Below are 23491 nucleotides of genomic sequence, written 5' to 3' on the forward strand. Positions count from 1 at the left end.
TCCCACCTCTCCTCCCAATCAAGGAGAATTCTGGCAATGTCATTTTGGTATTTATTATTTTCCTAGAGCTCTGTGGCCTAATTTACAGTGAAAGAAACTTGTGAGCCAAGATGGGTTAACTGAATTGGAAAGGATCTGTGGAGGAAGGGTCCTTCTCCAGAAAGGGGAAAAATGGAAAGGTAGTAGGTAAAAGGGAAATGGAAAGGGAAAGGCAGCAATCAATGCCCACATTTTGGGGATACCATAGCATATATAAAGAATAAAGAGGCAGGTAGTGCTGACTTGGGTAAAGAATTGCTTTGGGGCTTAAAAGAAGCAGATAGTGAAAGGAAAATAAGGAAATCAATGTTGATTTTTGGTTGCAAGATGATGGTCTTTTGGATGCAATGATTCACAAAGACAAGTCTATATAAGCCCCAAGATTTATTAAGATCATGGAATCACAACTTGCGGCAAAGTAAAAGAGCAAGAGAACCCCCCAGTTAACTTAAGAAGAATTCGATCATTACCAAATTACTTCCTCCCAGCATTAGTACTTGCTTCCAGGTTCACCTCCTCTTGTTTTCAGGAGCTGGGCAGATCACAGCTGAGCTGTGGGGCCAGCCTACTCCTGGTTCATCCTTATTCTTGGTGTGAGTTCTTTCAGAGACCCAACCCAAACAAGGAGTTTCATAGGCCCTCACATCCTCAGCCAATCCCTGTTCCCTCAGCCAGCCAAAGTTGTCAAAAGCAACACTCAGCCTCTCAGCACACTCTCTACCCCTGCTCCTAGAAACAACAAATTCCCCCCAGACAAGCAGCCCTGAACACCAGCCTGGAATTTGACCTTTCATTCTCCCCTAGATTCTGGCATGGTACTCTTTCACCATCTGATAAACGTTGATGCCTTCAAGCACTGTGTGTGTGTGTGTGTCTAAAATTTATAATATATTAATATCTTAACATACATATAAATATATATGTATATATAACTATATAAAATATATAATAAATATATGTATATGTATGTGCGTATATTTTAGAGTAGCTTTTCTAGTTGTCCTATTTAAGAGGGTTGCTTAAAATTATCTAAAGCTTCATTAATGGATGTGGAAGTCCCTTATCACCCCATTGTAAAGATGGGGCACAGAGAAGTTAGGTAACTTGCTCAAGTTCACATCACTGGCAAGTAGTGGACCCAGAATTCAACCCAGGGAGACCTGCACCACATCTGTTTTCTCAAGCATCTTCTCCTTACAAGGGTAATACACATTGCTTGCTAGTGATATGAGAACAAATCTTGGAAAATCCTAAGGAATAAATTTCTAACATTCACTCCAGTATTTCTACCAAAGATTATGAGAAAATAGTTCTGGGAATGCCTCATAGTCAGAAGATTCAAAGGGCCAGCCAAAAATGGGAAACACCTTACATGGATAAATGTGTTACATATTCACAGGAGATATGCCAGTAAAAAAGATTGAGCTACTGAAACATGCAGCACACATGAACCTAAAATACATTATTCTCTTTTTTTAGAGACTTTATTTTAAAGAGAGAGAGAGAGAGAGCATGGGAAGGATCAGAAAGAGAGGGAGAGAGAAAATCTCAAGCAGACTCAGTGCTGAGCGCAGAGCCAGACAGGGGGCTAGATCTCACAACCCTGAGATCATGGCCTGAATCAAAACCAGGAGTCAGAGGCATGACTGACTCAATGCCCCTAAAATACATTATTCTGAGAGGGGAAAAGCACCTTATTCTTTTGTGTTTTATGTTCCTCTTTTTATTTTTTAAATCATTTGTGAGAGTTTAATGTTTTTATCTGATAGGATTTCAAGGATTAGGGCAAATCTAATTCTGCTGATTAATAGTTTCCTTGTGTAATTTGTCATTTTGGATTGTGAGTTCATCTTAAGTGGGCATCATCTATGAGAATCTTAAGGCCAGGTTGAGGGTGTTTCTAAGAACACTTAGTTTAATGCTCGCTTCTGCTAGTATGTCACCTTTCCCCAATAGGCTTTTTATTAGAATCTCTCAGTTTATGGACTTTTGAGACTATGAAACTAGTGTAAATTCAAACTTCAATAGGTGTTGGGCCCATGATTATGCTTTCTCAGGGAAGTCTAGTTTTGGACACATAGACCAGGTTGAGATGGATAAACTTGATTGCAGTGGCCCTGTGCTAGAGAAGAGATTGTTGTGTTCCCACTGGGCATGTAGCTGGGAAGTTCATGAAGTTTCAGTTCCAACTTCCAACCTCGTTAGGGTCAAGACCTTAATCCTAGACCACTGTGGCCAGAAAAATCCATGGGTACCCAGGGCAGCAGCTGTCCCCTGCCACCACCATCACCCCCACCGAGGCAGTCCCCCTATCATGTCACTTTATTTACCTCATGGCTTTGGGTGACTGTGAATTCTTTCTTTTGCAGTCAGCTCGGCCTTTAAAAAGAGGTCAGTTATATTTTAGCCACCATTTTGAATTGTTATAGTGGGAGGGTTTTCAAATTTTCTGTTCTACAACAGTGCTTGTCAAGTAAGTCTTGGAAATGCTATACTCCTTGGAGAGTCACATCATCAGCCTGGTAAAGGAATAAGAAACTGTTTATCACTCCCTCATACAAAAGGAAAACCGAAACCCAGAATCTATCCAGATGGCTCAGCAAAGAACCTCCCATTGAGATAAATGTTGGTCCTATCTTTCCACGTGTGCATGTCTTGGAGGGGTGCCAAATCCATCTCTGCCTCAGCAACCCCTCATCATGCTTCCTGGTCCCATGTACCACTTAAACTCTCATCTAGATCAGGTTCCTTTTGCATAAGCCCATATAGATCCCTTAACTTCTCCCTTTGTAATTCTTATCCCACTTATTCATGTCCATCTTCCCCAATAAAATATAAACTCTCTGAAACACCCCATTCATCATTTGAAAAGTCTGGTATCTTGAGGATCAAATATAGCAAAGTCCAGAAGGAAGCCAAAAAGCACAGGGCCATGTGCATCACTCCCTCTCCTGCCACCTGCACTTTCACGTGGCTGACATTTCTCGGTTGCTTACTCTTTGTGAGACAGGCAGGTGACACAGGTAGGTAGAATAAAGTCTCTGTGGCAAAGAGGCCAGCTCTCTAATCTCTCTCTTCTTAAGCACATGGCAAGATGACATATCTGAGCCTCCCTTTTGGTTAGGCTTGACCCCATGACTTTATGACTAGGTCCTTTTATAGGAATGAGAAAAGAAGTAATGCGTGTGTGCCTCTTGGAAGCCTGGCTTTGAAATCTCCCAGAAGACCTCTTCCATATGCTCTTCCCTTCAGACTGATGGGATGAAAATGGCCATAGCTGCCTTTGAAGCCACCATGTTAGACAGCAAAGCCTCTCTTGACTTGGGTCCCAGAAAAACCTGCACAAAGCATAGCTACTGTTATTTGGGATGGCTAACCTGACCTAAGAGAAGCAGAAATAAAATTCTTGTTCTTAAAGCCTCTGAGATTTGGGAGTCTGTTAACACAGCGCAGACTCTCTGATAGCTATCAGTCTTGAGAAATTCACATGTTCTAAGAAAGAATTCCTATTATTTTGTAATATGTTCCAGAGTCTTCAAGATTGGGGCAAAGCAGGGGATTGCAGTTTGCAATTCAGGGTTTTTGACTTCAAAAGCTGCAAGTTTTGTTCCCACCAAGGATGCATGACTAAGTTCACCTATGGTGAGACACTGCATAATGGATAGTCTTCTCTATATAGACAAATGAGCCTACTGAGCCATTCTGTCTGAGGGAATGACTGGGTGGTATGGAAGTTTAGTCATTTTCTTCTTACTACACTTCCCTCTACCATCTTTCAAAAGTGGAAAATCCAATATCCATGGTTCAGTCCCATAGGGGGTTTAAGAGAGTCAGCTCCTCTCCTTTGTGCCTTTCCAACGCTATGGTGATAGGAAGGATTAGGTGCAGACCATTCTTCTGAATGCCTTAGGAGACCAGGTAAGTCCCAGTGTCTTGAAGTATTAGCAGCATTCTTAGCCATCTGCACCAGCCCTGACCACCTCCAGACCTCAGGGCTGAAGGAAACCTAAGAAGTGAGTGACATTGAGTTTCTATAGGTAACACAAAGGCTATAACAAAGAGGATCTTGGATCTTTGCATTTGTTCTTGGTTTGAAGCACTTTCTGGAGCAACTAAAAGGCACCTGGTTTGCATTTTATCAAGTCAAAGAGAAGGGAGGGAGGGAGGGAGGAAAAGAAAGATGGGGGAGCAAACAGATTGGACAGAGGATAGGCACATGAAAATTATTTTTTTTAACAAAGCAGTATTTTTTTTTACTGCCTAGGCAAATGACTTTCGTGAAAATACTTCTATGAAAAGCAATATACTGTTTTGATTTTACTCAGCACTATCATTAGGCTTGGATGCAAACAGAAGTTTACAATAAAATAAAAACATGTATGATCAAAGACTGTATATAATTTTGTGATAAGGTGATTTGTAATTCAAGCAGTGTACTGCTCGAGACTCGTATTTTGATTCCCCATTCCAGATGCTGCAGATGCTCTCTGAGGAAGCAAAGAACACATGGATGAAGAGAAAAATAATTAAATATCACTGAGCTAAATAATTAAGACTATTACAAACAATATAAATAACAAATTTATAATGTATTACAATACAAATAAACAGCATTTTTAGTGTAAAAACTGCATTTGCACAAAGAAGCTATTTAGTAACAAATACAATGAAACCACATCAGAAACATGTGAAAATGATCTGAGTCACACATTTGCAGGGGCACAGTTCCCACAAAACTTGACCAAGAAGAAGCCATCTGAAGGCCATGTGCGGGTCTGAAACCACCAAAGGCCTTCTAACCAAATATCCTGGTTCAGAAAAGCTGTTCAAAAGGTTGCCCCATCAAGGTTCATCATCATTTGGTTTTTCAAGAAGAACTGATCCGAAGAGGATTGAAACATCAGACCAAGGTAAAGATGCTGAACAAGAAGGAACTTTTCTGTTGGCACAAAAGATTCACATGAATACTTTTCAAAATGTTGTATTTGACAGGATGGGTCTGTTACACTCTTTTAATACTGGCAGAAATAACACTTCAATACTGAACTGGACAGAGATGAGTTGATACACATTAGCGAAAGCACCAATCTTTCCCTTCTTTCTCTCCCTTCGTACCAATTTAACATTTTATAGTGAAATCTTCGGTGGACCTTATTGTTCCATATATTTGGGCTCTTTAATGTTTGCCATCCTGTAAAGCAGCATACAGGCTCCACTCTTAAAGACTTGGTTGTAAAAAAAAACATAAAGGCTAAGTGCTCGCCTTTGAAGACGTTTTTTCTCATCCTTTCCCAAAGGTCTTACAGGATGCCGGCTCTGCAGACTTACATATCCTCAAATCACGTAGCAATGCTGTAGTTATCAACCAGGATGTGGGCCATAAAAAGGTCAAAATTTGACTTTCTCCCCTGCTAAAAGCCAACCTGGTTAAAGCTTGTTTACTTTTTATTACAGTTAGTTTGGATTTCTTTTTGTAGTTAGAGAGGCCTGTGCTAACAGGGCCCTTACACACCAGATAAGGTGTAAGTGTGCACCCGTGAGGTGAGGTTCGGGGACCTGTGAAGTGAATGAGTACTGCCTGTTACCCCATTCAGTGCTTAGACTTCAAAGAAAAAGAAAGAAGTGGGATTGCCTATCCATAGCTCCAATAGGAGATCTCTAAGCAAGCTGGGATGGTAGAGCAGATCTAGCAAGAGATGAATGATAAAAGAAACTAATAAAAGGTAGCTAGAAGTTTCAGATTTTCCCTCTCATCAGAGAAAAGAACCCTGCTCCAACTACTCACGCAAAACACACTGCACCCCAGTACAGTCTATAGTCACTTTTAATTTTCCTAATTTTGATTTACATAAAATACTTTTCTATAATTAGAAAACTGATATTGCAACATAGGGAAGCATGATTATTTTTTATTTTTTTAATCAAAATCATGTTTCCACACATTTGACTTCTGGATTAAATAGATTATCTCCAGGAAAAAATCCATAAAAGCCTATTGGAATGTTAATCTAATTTCAAATTATTTTAGGTTGACATTTTTCCCTGTAGTTTTTTATTCAGTAAATACTGGAAACAAACCTACAGGCCTTAAGTGAAAAGAAATTAAATTAGATGTGTACTTTTCCAGCCATTTAGTAAAAACCCCACTTTTTGCCAGGATATTAAAAAAAAATGGTTCCTATAGCCACAGAAGCTTCAACTTTTAGTGGATCTTCTTCTCTAAGCTGTTTTCTCCTCTTCCTCCGATTTTTTTCTTAAGTGTTGTTGAGAAAGAACATACATTTCTCTTGTTGTATAATTAGGAATTATTTGGGGTCCAGTAGAAAATTGGCCTTATGTTCATAAAAAGCAAAAATAGATTTTATTTCTTCATTCCTTCCCTTTTGGTCAAATACTCCACTTTAAAAACTTTTTTTTTTTTTTAATATGAGGAGTGGGAAAGGGGAGAGGTATTATGCAGAAAAGCCAAACTATGAAAACTTTATTCCATACCTCTGAACTTGAACTTAATGATCTTTGAAAACTTTGTTTCAGCTGATTTTAAGAGAAAGAAATCCAGTGACAGAAGCACAGGCTCCGCTCAGCAATGAACCAGAAAAGCTTTCCATGATCAGGGAGATGGAGCTGCCACCATCAGAACCATGGTGCTTGGGCTGAGGATGTGTTAGAGACGTACATGGCAGGAGGGGCAGGAAATGAGCCAAAGTCAAGGTTTTCCCAGTCTGTCAGTTCTGTGATGGCCTCAAACTCAAGGTGCTGTTGCTGCGAAGAGAAAAACTATTGGCGACTCCTCATGAACCTCATAGTACTGGGGGATGAGACTGTCAGGTAACTGAGTTAGAAAGATGAAAAATAACCATCTCTAAAAATTGGACTCTGTCAGAATAAAAACTCCCTTTGTGTGAGGCTTGCAACAGGCCCATTCAGCCACTGGAGGGTGGAGGGTCTCAGCACCTCCCCCTCCTCTAGGGAGCCTGTGTTCAAAGTTAATACAAGGTAAGGGTTATCAAAACAGCCAGACAGGAGTATATTGCATATTTCTTTATAAAGATGACAGAAACTTTTTGAATTTCATAAACCTGTATTACTTGTTTTTCTGTCTGGACCCAAGGGGTGTAGGATCAACTTTAGACATCTTTCATAAGCTTGGAATCTAATTTTATGAATTTATTCTAAGACATAAATCAGGTAAGGCAGAAGTAGATGGATGGATTCTTTAAAAGAAATCGGGCCCCTTGGGTACTTTTAGTAGATTGAGTATTGAGAGATTTACAGGGATAAAATTCTTTACAAGATTAAGGAAGAAGGAAACGAAACCAAATCTTTCATTTCCAGATATTCACTTTCATTAATTCTTTCACCAAAAGCACATCACTGAAAGAAAACCAGAAATGGTTTTGCAGTTAATATTAAAGTGGCTCAAGAGCCAGGGAACCCCTTGAGATGGAAGCAAAACAACAAAGTATTCAAGTTCTCTTCACAAGACAACCTTGTCCTGGGCAACACTTAGGGCACTTCTGGCTTCAAAAAGAATATTGCTAAAGGAAACTTTTGGGGGAAAAAAAAAAAAAAATTACTACGTTTTGGCAAACAACAACAAAAATCTCTCCTGTAAAATCCCTGCTTCCCTTTTGAATCTCCAAAGGTTACAACATTTCATTCAAGACGCTTGGCAGTCACGGCTCCGTGGGCTTTGGTTCTGGATTATGTAAACCCTCAAGTCAGAATGAAGGCGGCTGATGGGAAGCGGCGGCTGCCGGAGGCCGCTCACTGAGGAAGTATTGTGAAGAGCGTGGGGCGCCTGCAGGCCCGTGGTGGGAAAGTTGTAAATACTAAAGGTAAGAAGTAAATCCTAACAAAGGAGGATCGGAGAGCTGGGATGGCGTCCAAGCTCTCTTCTACCATAATATCCAGGGCCCTCACGGTTTCTATCTCTGGAAAAGCGTCTCCGTACCGCGGTGGCTGATGTCTCTTACAGTTTGACAAAAACAAATACTTAGCAGAGAAGACTTCTGCAAGAACTCCCTCCCATGCGCTGTGAGGATGGTCGTGGTGCTTGGCTTTCTGTAATGGCGCCTGCGGGGTGCTTTCCCTGGTCAGGACTCTCTAGCCTCAAGCCCGTGAAGGTGTGCGCATCCCAAGTCCCCGGACAGATCCCCACACCCGGTTTGTTTCTCTGTTTCCTGATTGTCATGCCTGAAACGCTCTCATTAACCTACACGAGGCTCAATGCCAGAGACTACATGACTAGAGATCGCTTTTTTAAGAGAAGCTTGCTCATTCAGGAAAAAATAAGGATTTGATTTACACTGCAGACCCGAGGGAAGCGGACCTACTCCTTCGGTCTGAATGCTCGGAAATACTGTCATTAGACCTGTGGTCCCTTAGCAGCGTGCTGGCTTTTGCGCTGCCTCAGTGTGTCTTCCGCCACCTCAGTGTGGGCGGCGCCGGGCGGCTCAGGCAAGTCTTCCTCAGGCTCAGCTTCGCCCTCCTCCTGGGCCTCCCTCAGGGGCCCCTGGTCCTGCGCATCATTCCTCTCCTCGTCCGCGAGGGCGACCGAGCCGTCCTCCTCCTCGTCCTCCTCTACTTCGTCCTCATCAGCAAGGTCTTCTTTTTCTTCTTCGTCATCTACAAGGCTGTCCTTGTTTTCTTCTTCATTCGAATCATCTTTTTCCTCCTCTGCGTCCTGCGGCTGTTCGGCTTTGTGGGCCTCCTCTGACTTCCGGGTCTGCTCTGTGGAGGGAACAGAAGGGAACGTCCTCTCGATAAACTGATCACTCAGCAGGCCATCGAGGGTGTTTAGTCGTGAAATGAAGCCGGGTTTGGGGGTATGGGGGGGGTATGTGACAGTTTTCTCCAATCTGAAGCTGTGCTAGCCCACAGCACGGACCTCTGCTGATGGTGTCCTACCTCCATCCGGGGCTTCCCTGATCCTGTCTGGAGATTTCCCTGACCCTGCTGACTTTGTTAGAGAACAGAGGGCAAAGGTTCCTTCATGCTTTATATTTGGTACCTTACAGAACACTCTGTGACCCACCCACTAGTCAGGTGATTGGTTGAGAAATGTGACTTAAGTCAAGCCAATCACAGGACTTCCCAGGAGCTTTCAGCCAGAGTCAAGGGGATAAGCCTTCTGTCTTCCCACAGGATTTGTTCAGCTGATAATATGCGAGTTAGGGTTGTTGACAGCCCCTGAATCAGCCACATAGAAGCGGAAACCCAACATCCCTTGGGCTGTGCTTGAAGCCAGAACATTCCTGGATCTTGCAATTATGTGAGTTAATAAATTTTCCTTTTTTTCCTAAGTTACTTTAAACTGGATTTCTGTGATTTTTAAGAATTCTAAACATAATATATTTTCTAATTATCTATGAAAGCCTCCAAGCCTTCACAACTTCAAGAACTCAAAAGAAACAGAAGTTTATTTAAACTCCCACATAAAATGCAACAATTATAAAGTCTCATAAAAAAAGTCTTCACGCAAAGTCTCAAAACTAGGAATAAAAGCATGCCAACCCAAGGCTCTTGAGTTCCACAAATGGTGTGGGGTAGTGCAAGGATTTGGGAAGACTGTTCTTACAGGACTTAGGAGAGTTAATGGTACACAGTTGAGACTCAAAAAATATGAATTCCCCTCCTTCATTCCAGTTTGAATGAAGGAAAAGGTATCAACTAGCTGATGAAGGGCATACACTTAAAGGGAAAAAAACAATTACCAAAATGAAGTATTCCCTAATTTAAGGAAGAAAAAAAAAAAAAGAACTTTTGTTCAAATCTGATGTAGAGAATACATTTCAAAGAATTTGGTAGTGGTGATTGTTTGGATACCTACTGAATTACGGGGGAAGAATCTAGTATCTCTTTGAGCACAAAAGGGTACACCACAGAATTCCAAAAATACTCTATCACATGAGTTTGTCATACTTACCAGTGTGTTCAGATAAATGCTTTGGAAATGGTAGATAGAAACATTCTGATATTACCACCAGGACCTGGAGGGGAAAATGTGGTTTTATAGTCACTAGATATTTATTACCTCAAATGTAAAGAACCTCAAATGTAGGCCTTGGTTCTTTCACCAGACATTCACAGACAATTAATTAGCAGTTGGTCAAAAGTCCTTAAAAAAGACATGGATACAATTAAGAATCTTCTATTTTTTAAATGAAACAATGTAGGAAAATATTATGAATATATAACAGGAGTCAGGGGTCACAAAGTCAAATGTCTATAGAGGGCCCATTAAAAATAGGTATATCAAACAGGTATAAGAAAATAGATACTCTCAGCCAAGCCTAAAATGGCCTTTTAAAAAAACACTGCTCTGGCCAAACAAAATTAGTCTGCATATGGCTGCCTCTCACCCATCGGTAACCACTGACTGAATAAAAGATGATGTCAGGGGCTAGAATTCTTAAGAGTACCATAAGAAATTTCTGCAGAAATAAATTGTGAGAAAAGTCATTGATGATATGAACTAAACCCTATTTTAGACAGTGATTGCCTTGGCTTCGTCTTCAACCTTACTGCAGCATGACTCACTTTCTACTTGCTATAAGCATCCCTCTCCGTTTGTAAACTACAAGCTCCTTGGAGGCAGGTTCCGCCCAATCTCTGTTCCACGCCTGGACTGGCATGGGCCACGGTGATGAGGCTACAGATTGTGTCAAAAAGGGCACAGTTCTCTGACTGGGAATAAGCTGCAGTCATTCTTCACACCTTCCCCTACAGCACCCCACAACACAAACATCCACCCAGAGAGAAGCTGCCTGTTTAGAAGGGCAATCCACTTCTTGTACCTAGCTAACTCCAGGACTGTGCCTTTACTTTGAATAATTGCAGGGTTTTAAAATACTACTACTACTTCATACATTAGTGTTTTAAAAGGTGCTTTAAAATGTTAAAGAACCTAAAGAAGTCATAGTACTTTTGATTCAACTTCATAAACATCAGATGAGTACCCTACTTTGTGTTCAGAATTATTACCATCTGTATATTGATTTTTTACTCAAAATTTGGTTCATTAGGTTCCAGGTATCATGTCAACTTCTGCAGGGAGAAGTTAAAAAAAAAAAAAAAAAAGGAAAAATGGCGATTTAATTATAAAGCAATATGGAACATGAATTCCATAAGAAAAAATGAATAAAGCACTTTGACAGATATTCACAAGATACAGATACAACAATCAGTTCTAGGTTTGGGAAGGCTCAAGAATGGCCACTTGAAGGAGGCAGCTTTTAAGGCCATGGGCATGGTCCAGAGTGGGTACCCAGCTGCCAGCTCTTCTAAGCTACACCAAATTGACCATCAGGGGACCACTCACCAAGAAGGGGTCCAAGCAAGTGACAACTCCTGCGAGATCTGGCTCCTTCCCCAGGGAGGAGCACTGTGGGCCCGAGCCATAAGGCAAATGCTCCAAAGCAGTGGCCAGGCCTGGGGGAAAGGGGGTGGGAGGGACACTCCTCCCTACCGGGAGGGTCTGTAGGGGCAAGCACCCTAGGAGTCCAGGAGTCTGGCGCACACAAAAGGGATTGACTGCCTTTCCCTGAGGGTGCACTGAAGAGAAGGGGCAGTGATCTTTCAGCCTGGGGGCTGGAGATCAGGGAGCTGCCATTTGTTGCTTTTTTTTCATCCCCTAAAGTGGCGTGAACAGCCTTCAGGGAACAAAAGTCCCATGGAGCAAAGGGTAGGAGCTTCCACTGAGCCCTGCCAGGAGAGGTGCAACTGGGTGCACCAGGCCCCACCCCCAGAAGTTTGGCAGGATCCTCAGCAAATACCAAGTTTACAGATGGCTCAGAACTGAAAAAAACAAAAACAAAACAAACAAACAAACAAAACTGCACTAGAGTAAGATAGTATATAGAATTAGAGGTTGAGAACTTTGTTCACAGGTGCAAAATAACATTTAGTAACATATTTTAGTCGTAACGAGGTTCAATCAAGAAAACAAACAAAAATCCAAACTAGCAGCCTTGTTTTGATTTCTCATCTTTTTAAAATTAGGAAAAAGTAGGAAACAGAATAGTTAGGCTTATGGGAAACAGTAATTTGATCAGGAAATCACTCCTCTATGGAAAATACCATGCTCCTGCTGGCCACTGTGTAAGTTAAACTCTAGAAAGATTCAGAGAGAAGAACTTCCAGGGACACCAGGACCAAGCTCCATACGATTGCACACCTGGGCTCTGCTTTCAGCCTTCAGTTAATGGCAAAGGTGCCACAGAGCACAGAAGGCACAGCTGCAGACCTTCCTGAAGGCTAAAATTCTAGCTGTTGTGCACTTTTAAAAATATATATTACAGTTGTAGAAAAGGAATCAGAGATATATGTTTGGTATTTTATGGAAATGGATTACCAGAAAATGTATTGACTCTTACTGCTTTGAAATCATTATCCTTTTGTTAAAGAAAGCTCTCCTCCCAACTTCCTTTAAGGAAGTTAAATCTATATCCTATATCCTTTAATCACTTGAATAGTCTAGAATCAACTCTCTTCTTTCTTCAGGCCAAATCTTAACAACCTTTCTGGACTGATTATTTAAATCAAAGTTTCTGAATGAACTTAGGACATAGGCCTGACCTGATTTCTTGAACTTAAAGTTAACCTCAAAGATAAAATTCAAAAACTCTTGATGCTGAGAAGACTTTCCAGTGGTCTTTCAATAGATTAACACACAACCTACATTTTCTACAACTCCAACTGAGAATGACCCAGGATTTCATGGTGTTCCCCCTTCAAAAGCCTCATATTCATGGGCTCTAAAATACACTGCTAGAAAAATCTAGCACCAGACAGTAGATGAAAGAAGCATATTTATATCCAGTCAGATTTACATCCAAAGTCAAATCCTTTTAGGCCAGACCATCAGGGTCACATTGGTTAGAAATAAGATTAATGTGACCTAATGAATGACATATCTTGAGTTCCAGTCCCACCTGTGGAGTTAACGCCAGCACTCAGATATAAGCCATAGCATGAAGTAAGCATGTTTGCAGCAAAATAAAATCAAGCCTCCTTGGCTTCTTGAAGTACAGCTTTGTCATAACAAGTTATATATCAATATATAGCTATACATACACACACACACACACACACACATAAAAGCTATTGCTAACATTTTAAGCTTATTTTTAAGAAGGACTTACTAAAAAGCTGAAATGCATTATACAATGTAAGGATAGACTTGAAGATAATCTAACTTCAACGTCTGTACTTTTATATAAATTTTTAGTAATCATCAATTATTCCTATCATACAATATTTAGGGGTTTGTGATTAATATATAGCACAATGGTTTTTAAGAACTCCTTAATTAGAGTTTAAAACTTGATCATATTGATCAAGTATGGATAAAAAGAAAGATTAAAAATTATGTAAAAGAGTAAAACATTGCCAAAACTCTTACAGTTGCTTATGTAGTTAAATAAACAAATTCATGATTTTAATTCTTACCCAAAACATCTATGGAGAAAATGCAAATACCTACTAGGTACTAATTTTCATACTTAAAGAAGACGTGGTAATGTGCTTTGCATCTTATGTTTTTTTTCTCATAATAAGGACTGTATTTTTTATGTACCTTATCTCACAAAATCCACCTTAGGATAACCAGACTGTATGTATAAGCAGCAGGTCAGGATTAAAGGTTCAGTTGCGGGATATGAGCAAGAAAAAATCACCTTGTTCTCTCAAGGAACAAATTCACAGATTTGGCCTCATCACCACAGTGTTCCAATCAAGGAAGCAATGTGTGAAATCACAGCTGACTTGGTTGCCTTGGAAACTGACTAGGCAGCACACATTTTCACAATATTTTAGGTTAGTATTAGGAGATAATAATTTAATGAACTTTCCATTTTTCTCAAATTACCACTGAAAGTAGTATCAAAAAAGTAACTTTAGATCATACACAAAATGATACTTGTTTATGCACCTTTTCTTTCTTGACTGCTTTCTAGTTTTGCATAAAACCCATGTGGTTTTAAAGAAAGAGAAAAAATGGCATTATTTCTTACCAGACCCAAGAAAAGGCCAAAAATCAAGGTAGCCATGACGAAAAAGACGTAAGAACACCAAGCAGGAATTCCAAGGGTCACTGTGAAATACTTGTGAAGATGCTGTAATCAGAAGGAAAAAATAAAATATTTATTTATTACCAAACATGTTTGAATCTCCCTCCTTTGCTAGAGCTGAAGTCTGCTAACTGTTTCTACATGTAGGAGTTCCCACAAAGTTCACCCCATCTGCATTTATGTAATTCTTCAAGGAAAAGTCAAATTTTACAACATTAAAAATTGGAGGGTACTAATGAAGGTCATATCTATCAAGAGTTATATTTCTTTGTTTATGATCTGGTAGAACTCTGGCAGAATTGTTTTTCTAGACCCTTCTTTCATCATGACAGATTCTTTTAGGTCATTCTCCCCTAATAATTCCATATACCTAAATTTTTACTCATCATGTGGCATCCACAAAAAAAATCAAATTTCTTTTTAAAGATTTTATTTTACAATAAATTTTAAAAAAGATTCTAAAGATCTTCTTGTCAATTTTTAAAAAAGATTTATTTATTTGACAGAGAGAGACACAGAGAGAAAGGGAACACAAGCAGAGGGAGTGGGAGAGGGAGAAACAGGCCTCCTGTAGAGAAGGGAGCCGGATGCAGGGCTCCATCCCAGATCATGACCTGAGCCAAAGGCAGCCGCTTAAACGACTGAGCCACGCTGGCACCCCACCCTTTGTTAATTTTTAAGTGCAACTAAATTACTACTTACAGAACATCAGTCATTTAAAATGTCTCCACACTGGGGTGCCTGGATGACTCAGTAGGTTAAGTGTCTGACTCTTGATTTTGGCTTAGGTCACAATCTCAGGACTGTGAGATGGAGCCCTGTGCCAGGCTCTGTGATGGGCATGCAGCCTGCTTATGATTCTCTCTCCTTCTCCCTCTGCCCTCCTCCACCCCCACTCCTTCTCTCTTTAAATAAATAAATAATAATAAAACAAAACAAAATGTCTCCATATTTCCTTTTCCTAATCAGATGATTTCTCTACCCTACCCATCCTCAATAACTTGCCTAAATCACCATAAAGCTGAAAATATACTAAACAGAAGAAAGTCTTTCTAGTTAATTCATTAGGAATGAATGAGATTCCATCAGTCTTTGAGTACAGCCCACATCCCTTCATGCTTACTATTCCCGTCAAATACTTTAAAAATGAGTGAAGAGATACCATCTTTGCTGAAAATTGTTTACATGCTAACTCATGCAGGTATGAACCTACCAGTCTGGAGTGAAGGCCCACTTGAATTATGGACCTACAGCAACCATGCTTCACCATGATGGTTTAGTGATCATCTGTGTTAGGTACTTACAGCTCCAAAACCAGTCATTTACTATAATCCAAGCATTTACTGGGCCCATGATGAAATGGCTCCAAGCTAAGTGCCACCAACAAGCAGAGATAACAGAATGACTTACATAGAACTGATGAGGTGGATGAAAATGACTCCTAGTTTCTATTTCAATTTAATATTTCTCAAAACCCAAATTACTCAAGTATCTCCCATTGGTTTCCCAGTTTATAAATGTTAATTTGATTAAATAATGTATTTTATTCTGGCTTAATTCCAAATGATAAGCCAACAAACAAAAAAGTTTGTTAATGGTCTAGAATAATCTGAACTCTCTTCTCTCCAATTTCTTATTCAGTAAAAGACATAGATCTAAAGACTCAGCAAATACTTTATATATTTATATATGCCAAGTGTTCAATAAATATTTATTGAATTAAAAAAAGATACTAGCATATCCTTTAATTATTCATAGGAAATGCAAACAACTCATGATTCGTAAAACTATCATCCATTCATCCATCTTCTGTTGATGGCATTGGTCATCATTTTATCTTTAGCTGGGGCAATTATTTATTAAGAGTAATCTAACATTCTGCAGCCCAGTAGAAAAGAGGTATTTGTGATATCAAAAGCCTGCTTCATTCAGATTCTGTTCAGTGTAAGTTCTAAAATGTAGCATACATGTATCCACCTTGAGAAAATTCTATGTATACATAATTTTATGCTTTTCTTGATGACTCCGTGCCACCATCAGGATTAAACTCTGAAATGTGCCAAAGAATTAGAAAATAGAGAAAACCAGTCTGGCTTTGCGCTGACCCATCGAGGTGTGTATTCTGGAGCTTGTTTTATAAATAATATCCATCCATATGGCTGGAATGAATAACGTCCTGTTCTAAGTCCTGCATAGTGTCTCACACTCTTTCTGCAAAATAAATGATTAAAGTAACCCATAAGAAATTTTCTAAGTTATTTTCTGGAATTCAGTAATTTATATGACTTTGAATCGTTGCATTCTGGGTCACACACTTCTGAGTGGGTTCAAAATATCCTCTTACTGTATTGAGTTCCGCTTCAATTTTCTCACATCAATGTACTCTTTAAAGATCTATGTGAGCCTCTTAGAGAAACCCTGCCATCTTGTGGTCTTTTTGTTGGTTAATACCAAAGCCTCATTAACCAAGTTGTGTTTTCACAACTGCAGACATAAATCTTTATCTGTTTACTTTGTCAGAGTCACAGTGGTTTTAGAACACCTTTGAGAGTGTTGGGGTTTGCGGCATTAGGTACGTGAAGTCTTGTTGTATATATGTTTTTGAGTAATAACTGATTCAAACTGATCTCACTCAGTTTTAGATTCCCGTGTTTTGTTTAACTGCCAAGCAAAGTGACAGTTTTCAATTGTGGAAAATACTGATCCTTGTTCAAAATTATATGTGCTCATTATAGGGAAGTATCTTACTCTGTTTCCTTAAAACGCACAAAAATATCACCTAATGGGCCTGACAACTTACACAGTACCATTGTAATAGATAACGGAGATAGAGGTAGTTTTTGGCTACATATAGATTTGAGTGAGAGACTAAATGAAAACACCATTACAGTAGAATAAATGAGAAGAACATTCTACCCGGTGGTCAGTTGGATTTAAGGAATGGAGCAAGACCAAAGCATCCATGGACAGAGGTAGAGCTTTCTCTCTCCAAGGAGCCCAGTATTCCCTCTGGGGATGGAACTACTGAAGGTCAGATTCAATGGTGCCCAGGGGCACTCACTCAGGGACCCCAGTGCCTCATAGTCTCATTCAGAGCTGGGCTGACCCTAAATGACAGAGAACTTTTTGGATTTAAATCCCGCCAGTGTCACAGAATATACTCTGAGGAGTTTGGGGACAAATCCAATATCCCTTTCAAACACAAATCAGAATCCTCAAAATATCCTCCCTGTGTGGGAGCAGCTCAGAAAGACTCTCTCTAGTAATAGCCAAGGGTCCAGTTCATCTTCAATGTTTTACCCTTTCAACACTTGCAATAAGACACAACTTTGCAGCCTCCTGTAGGCATTAAGAGAGGTATTCTGTGGGTGTACACCATCTCACTGTAATAAGGTTCTAGATCATTTTACAGGGCAAAAAAACTCAAGACAGTAAGAGGAGAGATGCCACTATCTAAAACACAACGTTTTGGGGGAGCTTTAAAATATATTCTTGTTAAGTGTTGGTGTGGATGTGGAGAAAAAAGAACTCTCGTGCACTGCCGGTGTGAATGCACACTGGTGCAGCCACCTTGGAAAACACTATGGACGTTCCTCAAAAACTTAAAAATGGAATTACCATGTGATCCAGTAATTTCACTATGGGGTAATTATCCAAAGAATATGAAAACAATAATTGGAAAAGATATATGAATCCTATGTTTATTGCAGCATTATTGACAATAGACAAATTATGGAAGAAGCCTAGTGTTCATCAACAGAGGAATGGATAAAGAAGATATGGTATATATGCACAATGGATTATTAGCCATAAAAAAGGAGATCTTGCCATTTGCAACAAGGTGGGTGGATCTAGAGTGTATAATGCTAAGTGAAATAAGTTAATCAAAGACAAATATATGATTTCACTCATGTAGAATTTAACGAAACAAACAGAAAAAGAGAGACAAACCAAAGAGCAGATTCTTAACTGTAGAGAATAATGGTTAACAGAGCAGAGCTGGGTGAGGGTATGGGTGGAATAAGTCATGGGGATTAAGAGTACACTTTTCAGGGTGCCTGGGTGGCTCAGTGGGTTAAGCCGCTGCCTTCGGCTCAGGTCATGATCTCAGGGTCCTGGGATCGAGTCCTGCATCGGGCTCTCTGCTCAGCGGGGAACCTGCTTCCTCCTCTCTCTCTGCCTGCCTCTCTGCCTACTTGTGGTCTCTCTCTGTCAAATAAATAAATAAAATCTTAAAAAAAAAAAAAGAGTACACTTTTCATACTGAGCACTGAGTAAGAGGAGTTACTATATTATACACTTGAAAATAATATAGCAGTTTGTTAATTACACTGGAATTGAAATTTTTTAAAAAGCATTCCACTTTGAAAGAAACACTCTCGCTATTCTCCAGTCTAAACACTCATGTCATTAAATCCTCATGATGAGGTATTTATAAAGTCTTAAATCTTCTCCACCACACAGACTATCCCTGCAAGGATGCATCCTACCTTATGGTCTGCATCCTTGAACAAGAACAGTGGCACTGAGGTGAGGGAAGTTATAGACTATATTAGCTCAGTGAACAGCACAAATTCACCAAATCAAATAATACTGAAATGCATTCAGATGCTAAACCTAGTTAGCAAAAATACACATTGTACAACCTGCCATTAATCCTGCTATCAGCCTGGATTTTAAAAAGTAAATAAACAAAAAGAGAAAGCATTCCTTATTGACTAATGAAAGGTAAAAAGTAAAATAATGATGACAACGATGATTAATGGATACAACTAATAGGAAGCAGTTGCCAAGTACTGACTAGGTGCCAGATTCTATGCTAAGCACTCAAAATGTTCTGGTGACAACAGTTTACAGCAGGGAAAACTCATGAGCTCAGAGATACACACAAAAGGTGGAGAATAATGAGTTGTCTCTCTGGAAGAGAGAAAGATAACACTTCCCTACACCATTGTAGCCAACTGTGAAAAAAAGATGAGAAGACAGAAAGGCTGGAAAGTCTCTCCAAACAGGGGCCACAGACAACATGTCAGCCCCAAGATTCTGAACCCTGACAGTGGCACCAGATTCAGTGACAGTGCTCGCCAAGTTCAATGTGTGCACTGCTTTCGTGGCATTCGCCTCACCTTGTACTATCCTTTAGATCATTAACATTTTTCATTAAGATGAGTGACTTCTTTTAAGCTGAATTTCAAAGAAATTTGATATTCTACTATAAATATAAAATCAGTGCTGATTCCATATCTAGAAGGTGTCCACCACCTTTGAGAAACTCCTTGAGCTGTCTTCCAGCCACCAGTGACTCTTATGAGGTAGGCAAATGTCAAGACTATATATGAGGATGGGTGTTAGAGCTAAAGTGGCAGTGATTTCTACAAGTTTATATAAAAAGTAAAACACATCAGTGAATACTATCACAACTGGATTGGAAAGACAATCTGAATTTTAGTGCTGGATAGAACATATGAGATTATCTACCCTTCCCCCACATTGTGGTACAAATTACCTACTAAGGATCACTTGGATTCCAGGTGACAGCAGGAAGCTTGCAGGATCTGGCTTGTAACACAGTACTAGGAACTTCTTCACCTCAAGAATTTAGTCAAGCAAGAACATATGGGAGGTTGGTGTAGAGTTAAGGAAGCCAAATGCAAAATACAACAAAACCCCTGAGTTCATGGGAACTCAGCTGTGTGGGTGTCTCCTCACCAAGCAATTCTGACATCCTGAGGACAAGCTCTTATTTCCAGAATGCCAGACCCAGCAAGCTGGCTTTACTCCTACAGCAGAAACTCAAGGACTTTAAGGACTAGTTCAGTAGGCTCATCTTATAGATACTACTCTTGTTTTTACTTTATCTTTTTCATTACAGAAAAAAAAAATTAATACAGACAAAGATAAGAGATTTAGCTATAGGGCGCCTGGGTGGCTCAGTGGGTTAAGCTGCTGCCTTCGGCTCAGGTCATGATCTCAGGGTCCTGGGATCGAGTCCCGCATCGGGCTCTCTGCTCCGCAGGGAGCCTGCTTCCTCCTCTCTCTCTCTGCCTGCCTCTCTGCCTACTTGTGATCTCTCTCTGTCAAATAAATAAATAAAATCTTTAAAAAAAAAAAAGAGAGATTTAGCTATAGCCATAATTTCAGTATCAGAGATAGCTATTGTTGACATCTGATTAATCTCCTTCCAGGCACTTTCCCGTAAACACATGAAAATACCACACAAACATAACATTACAAACACTGCTTTGTTACCTTTCCCCCCACTTAATAGCATGCAATTTTCCCTATAGATGTATTATGCCTAACCAGCCACCCAACCAGGGGATGCTGTTGCTGAAGAAACACTGACTTCTGTCTGTTTATGAATCCACAACATCACAGTGGGATAACAGAGATTGTGGATGGTCATCAGTAACCTTGCCTCACTGCCATTAGCCACTCTGTGTCTTTCCCTCTTTCTTGTTTGGCTCTTTGGACCTTCTCTCTTGGAGACCTTACACTCATTTGGTTCTAGCCATGTTCTTTCCCTCTCTCTCTCTCACCACATGCTATGTTTCTTTTGTTCACTGTTAATATGGTTGCACTGGAGTTTTATATTGTTTAGACATGAGTTACAAACAGATTATTTTCCCCACAATGATACATTCAGCATTGATGAAGAATCCTGGACAAGCGAGAAGGGCTGGCTAAATACGCTGAGTGAGCTGGGTAGTCAGCTAGGAGGACTTGCTCCGTAAGTGGTTCTTTAGATGCAATGAGGCAAGACTGCACCTCGAAGTTGAAGTGGAAACCTGACAGACAACCGAGGATTGGTTCTCACCAGGCTGGAAATCACATTCCCTGTGAGTAAGAGGACAAGATCTAGATTATAGAAACAGGTTGTGAGAGCCCTTCCCAGAGATTTCATGGAAGCTTGGAAACTTGTTGCTAAGAAAAGAAGAAACTACAAAAGTTGTCAAGAGGCTTGGAGAAGCTAGATGCTGATACAGAGGGTGATATCAGATTTCTCTCACAGTTTTTTAAGGTTATGAATACACACACATGGAGAGATCAAAATAATCTACTAAGCTACCACTTATGTTCCTTTAGTCATATTACTCCCTGCTACACACACACACAACCCACAGTTAGGGCAAATACACTACTAAGGCCAATAGATATAAATGGACTAAATTTATCATTTAAAAGAATTACTTCTTACTATATGCATTTTACAAGACTCATTTATAACATAACAAGAATGAAAAGGTTGAAAGTGGAAAAACATTCCATGCAAAAACTGACCGAAAAGGAAAAAATATGGTATTAATACTAGATAAAACTGACTCAATAGAATGTAAAATCTAATTGTTTGTGTTTCACATTTAACAATTTATCCTCTAAAACTATCTTCTTTTGGGGGCACCTGGGTGGCTCAGTTGGTTAAGCCTCTGCCTTCAGCTCAGGTCATGATCTCAGGGTCCTGGGATTGAGTCCCACATCAAGCTCTCTGCTCAGCAGGGAGCCTGCTTCCCCCTCTCTCTCTGCCTGCCTGTCTGCCTACTTGTGATCTCTCTGTGTCAAATAAATAAATGAAATCTTAAAAAAAAAAAAAAAAAAAAACTATCTTCTTTGGTTCCCGTTTAGATGTCTGCAAAGACATTCTAAGTATACATATGTATATAAACATCATATATATTCTACTTTTCAATCACTAAAAAGAACATCTTTATTGGGGCATCTGGGTGGCTCAGTTGGCTAAGCATCTGCCCTTGGCTTAGGTCATGATCCCAAGGTACTGGGATCAAGGCCTGAGTCTTGTCCCTGTCCAGTGGGGAGTCTACTTCTCTCTTCCCACTGTCTCTCCCCACTAACCCGTTCAGGTTCTCCTTTCTCTCTCACTCACTCTCTCTCAAATAAATAAATAAAATCTTAAAAAAAACAAAAGGAAGAACATCTTCATTGGTTATTCAGAGATGGTTCATATTCTATTCTCCAAATTGCCTTTTCTTTGCAGTCTGATGCATACACACAGAATCTGCATGCTGCCCACGGCTGGCGCACTGTGCGTATAAAGATAAAACACCCACTCCTGGCCTTGATGCGACAGTGCCACACATTGTAATTATTTGCATGATAAAATGAAAAACTGTAACTCCTTATCAAACTCTTGTTTATCAAGGCACAAGATACCAAATTCTATGAGGTCAAAGCAATTATTTCTCTCCCCGGATACAATATTTGAAAATATACCTCTTTAACAATGCATGAAAGTTACGACCAACTTCCATCTAAGCTCTTCTTAAACCACTATACAAATTCATCTCTTGACATGCACTTATTATAGGTTCCATGCTAAGAACTTACTCTAAGGATTCCTGACATCCACCTATAATGGTCACCCTGTTGCATTAGACATTATAAGGCTACAAGGTTCTCAGATGGCTATCAGAATAAATGACTCTGTCAACCTTTAGTGTCAACATATTGCAAAAGGCAAAATCCTTACTCTCAATTCCCAATTGGCAATTCATAATTCTCAAGCCCTGAATAAACTTCTTATCAGTGTTAAGAAAACAGTAGAAGGAAATAATATGAAACTCATACTATCTGGAGAGAGGGGAAATCCCAGATATTGTGTAATATCATACACAAATGCCAAAAAAAAAAACCAGTTAACAAACTTTAAGAAATACTGAATCCAAGTGACAAACCTAGCTTCTGTTAAAAAATACTGGAGTTAGTATTCCATCTTACAAGGCAGAAAATAAAATATAACTGAAAAACTGGGACCCAAAAGACCATTCTTAAATTTCCCTAAACATATAACAATGTGCATGAGAAACAGAAGAGTCTTCATGAACTCCTTAAATATTAAGTTCCAAGCAGGACATCATGACTTAGAATCATAGCCTTGAAAAGACAAATATAAGGACTCACTTCTAAAGACTTTTTGAAATGCTTTAAGGATATATATTTAATTCCACAGCAAGTTTGTTAAATTTGGCAGAATTTACCCCACCCTACACATAAAGGGAAGTAAAAGATTGTGTAACACATTCAAGATTATATAATTGTTCAACATTTTTAACCTAAATAACAGTTCTAACTCACTGAAATGACTCAGTGAAACGATAAAATTGCTTATAGCAGGGGCATTTAAACTTCTTCTTAAAGGGCCAGAAAGTAAATATCTTGGGCTTGTGGGCCACGTGGTCTCAGTCAGAGCTACTCAACACTACCACTGTAGCATGAAGGCAGTTTTAGATCATAGATAATGAAGGAACATGGCTGTGTTCCAATAAAACTTTACTTATAAAAACAGGTAGCAGCCCCCAAGCTATAGTTTGCAGATCCCTGGTGCACAGAATCACTTTCAGGTTTAGATAGGGAGATTCTAACAA

General features: G+C 39.6%; 1 protein-coding gene across 1 annotated transcript in view; it reads right to left on the reverse strand.

The window, feature by feature from the left end:
- Nucleotides 1-4602: 4602 nt before the first annotated feature.
- Nucleotides 4603-23491, reverse strand: part of TMX4 (thioredoxin related transmembrane protein 4) — a 42991-nt gene continuing 24102 nt past the window's right edge. The window contains exons 6-8 of the mRNA XM_044263432.1: nt 14055-14156; nt 9968-10031; nt 4603-8772 (exon numbers count right to left, since the gene is read on the reverse strand). Of these exons, the coding sequence (XP_044119367.1) occupies nt 8408-8772; nt 9968-10031; nt 14055-14156 (531 nt within the window). The 3' untranslated portion in view covers nt 4603-8407. The remainder of the gene's footprint in view (nt 8773-9967; nt 10032-14054; nt 14157-23491) is intronic.

The sequence above is a fragment of the Neovison vison genome, chromosome 8 (genome assembly GCF_020171115.1).
Source record: "Neovison vison isolate M4711 chromosome 8, ASM_NN_V1, whole genome shotgun sequence".
NCBI classification, from domain to species: domain Eukaryota; kingdom Metazoa; phylum Chordata; class Mammalia; order Carnivora; family Mustelidae; genus Neogale; species Neogale vison.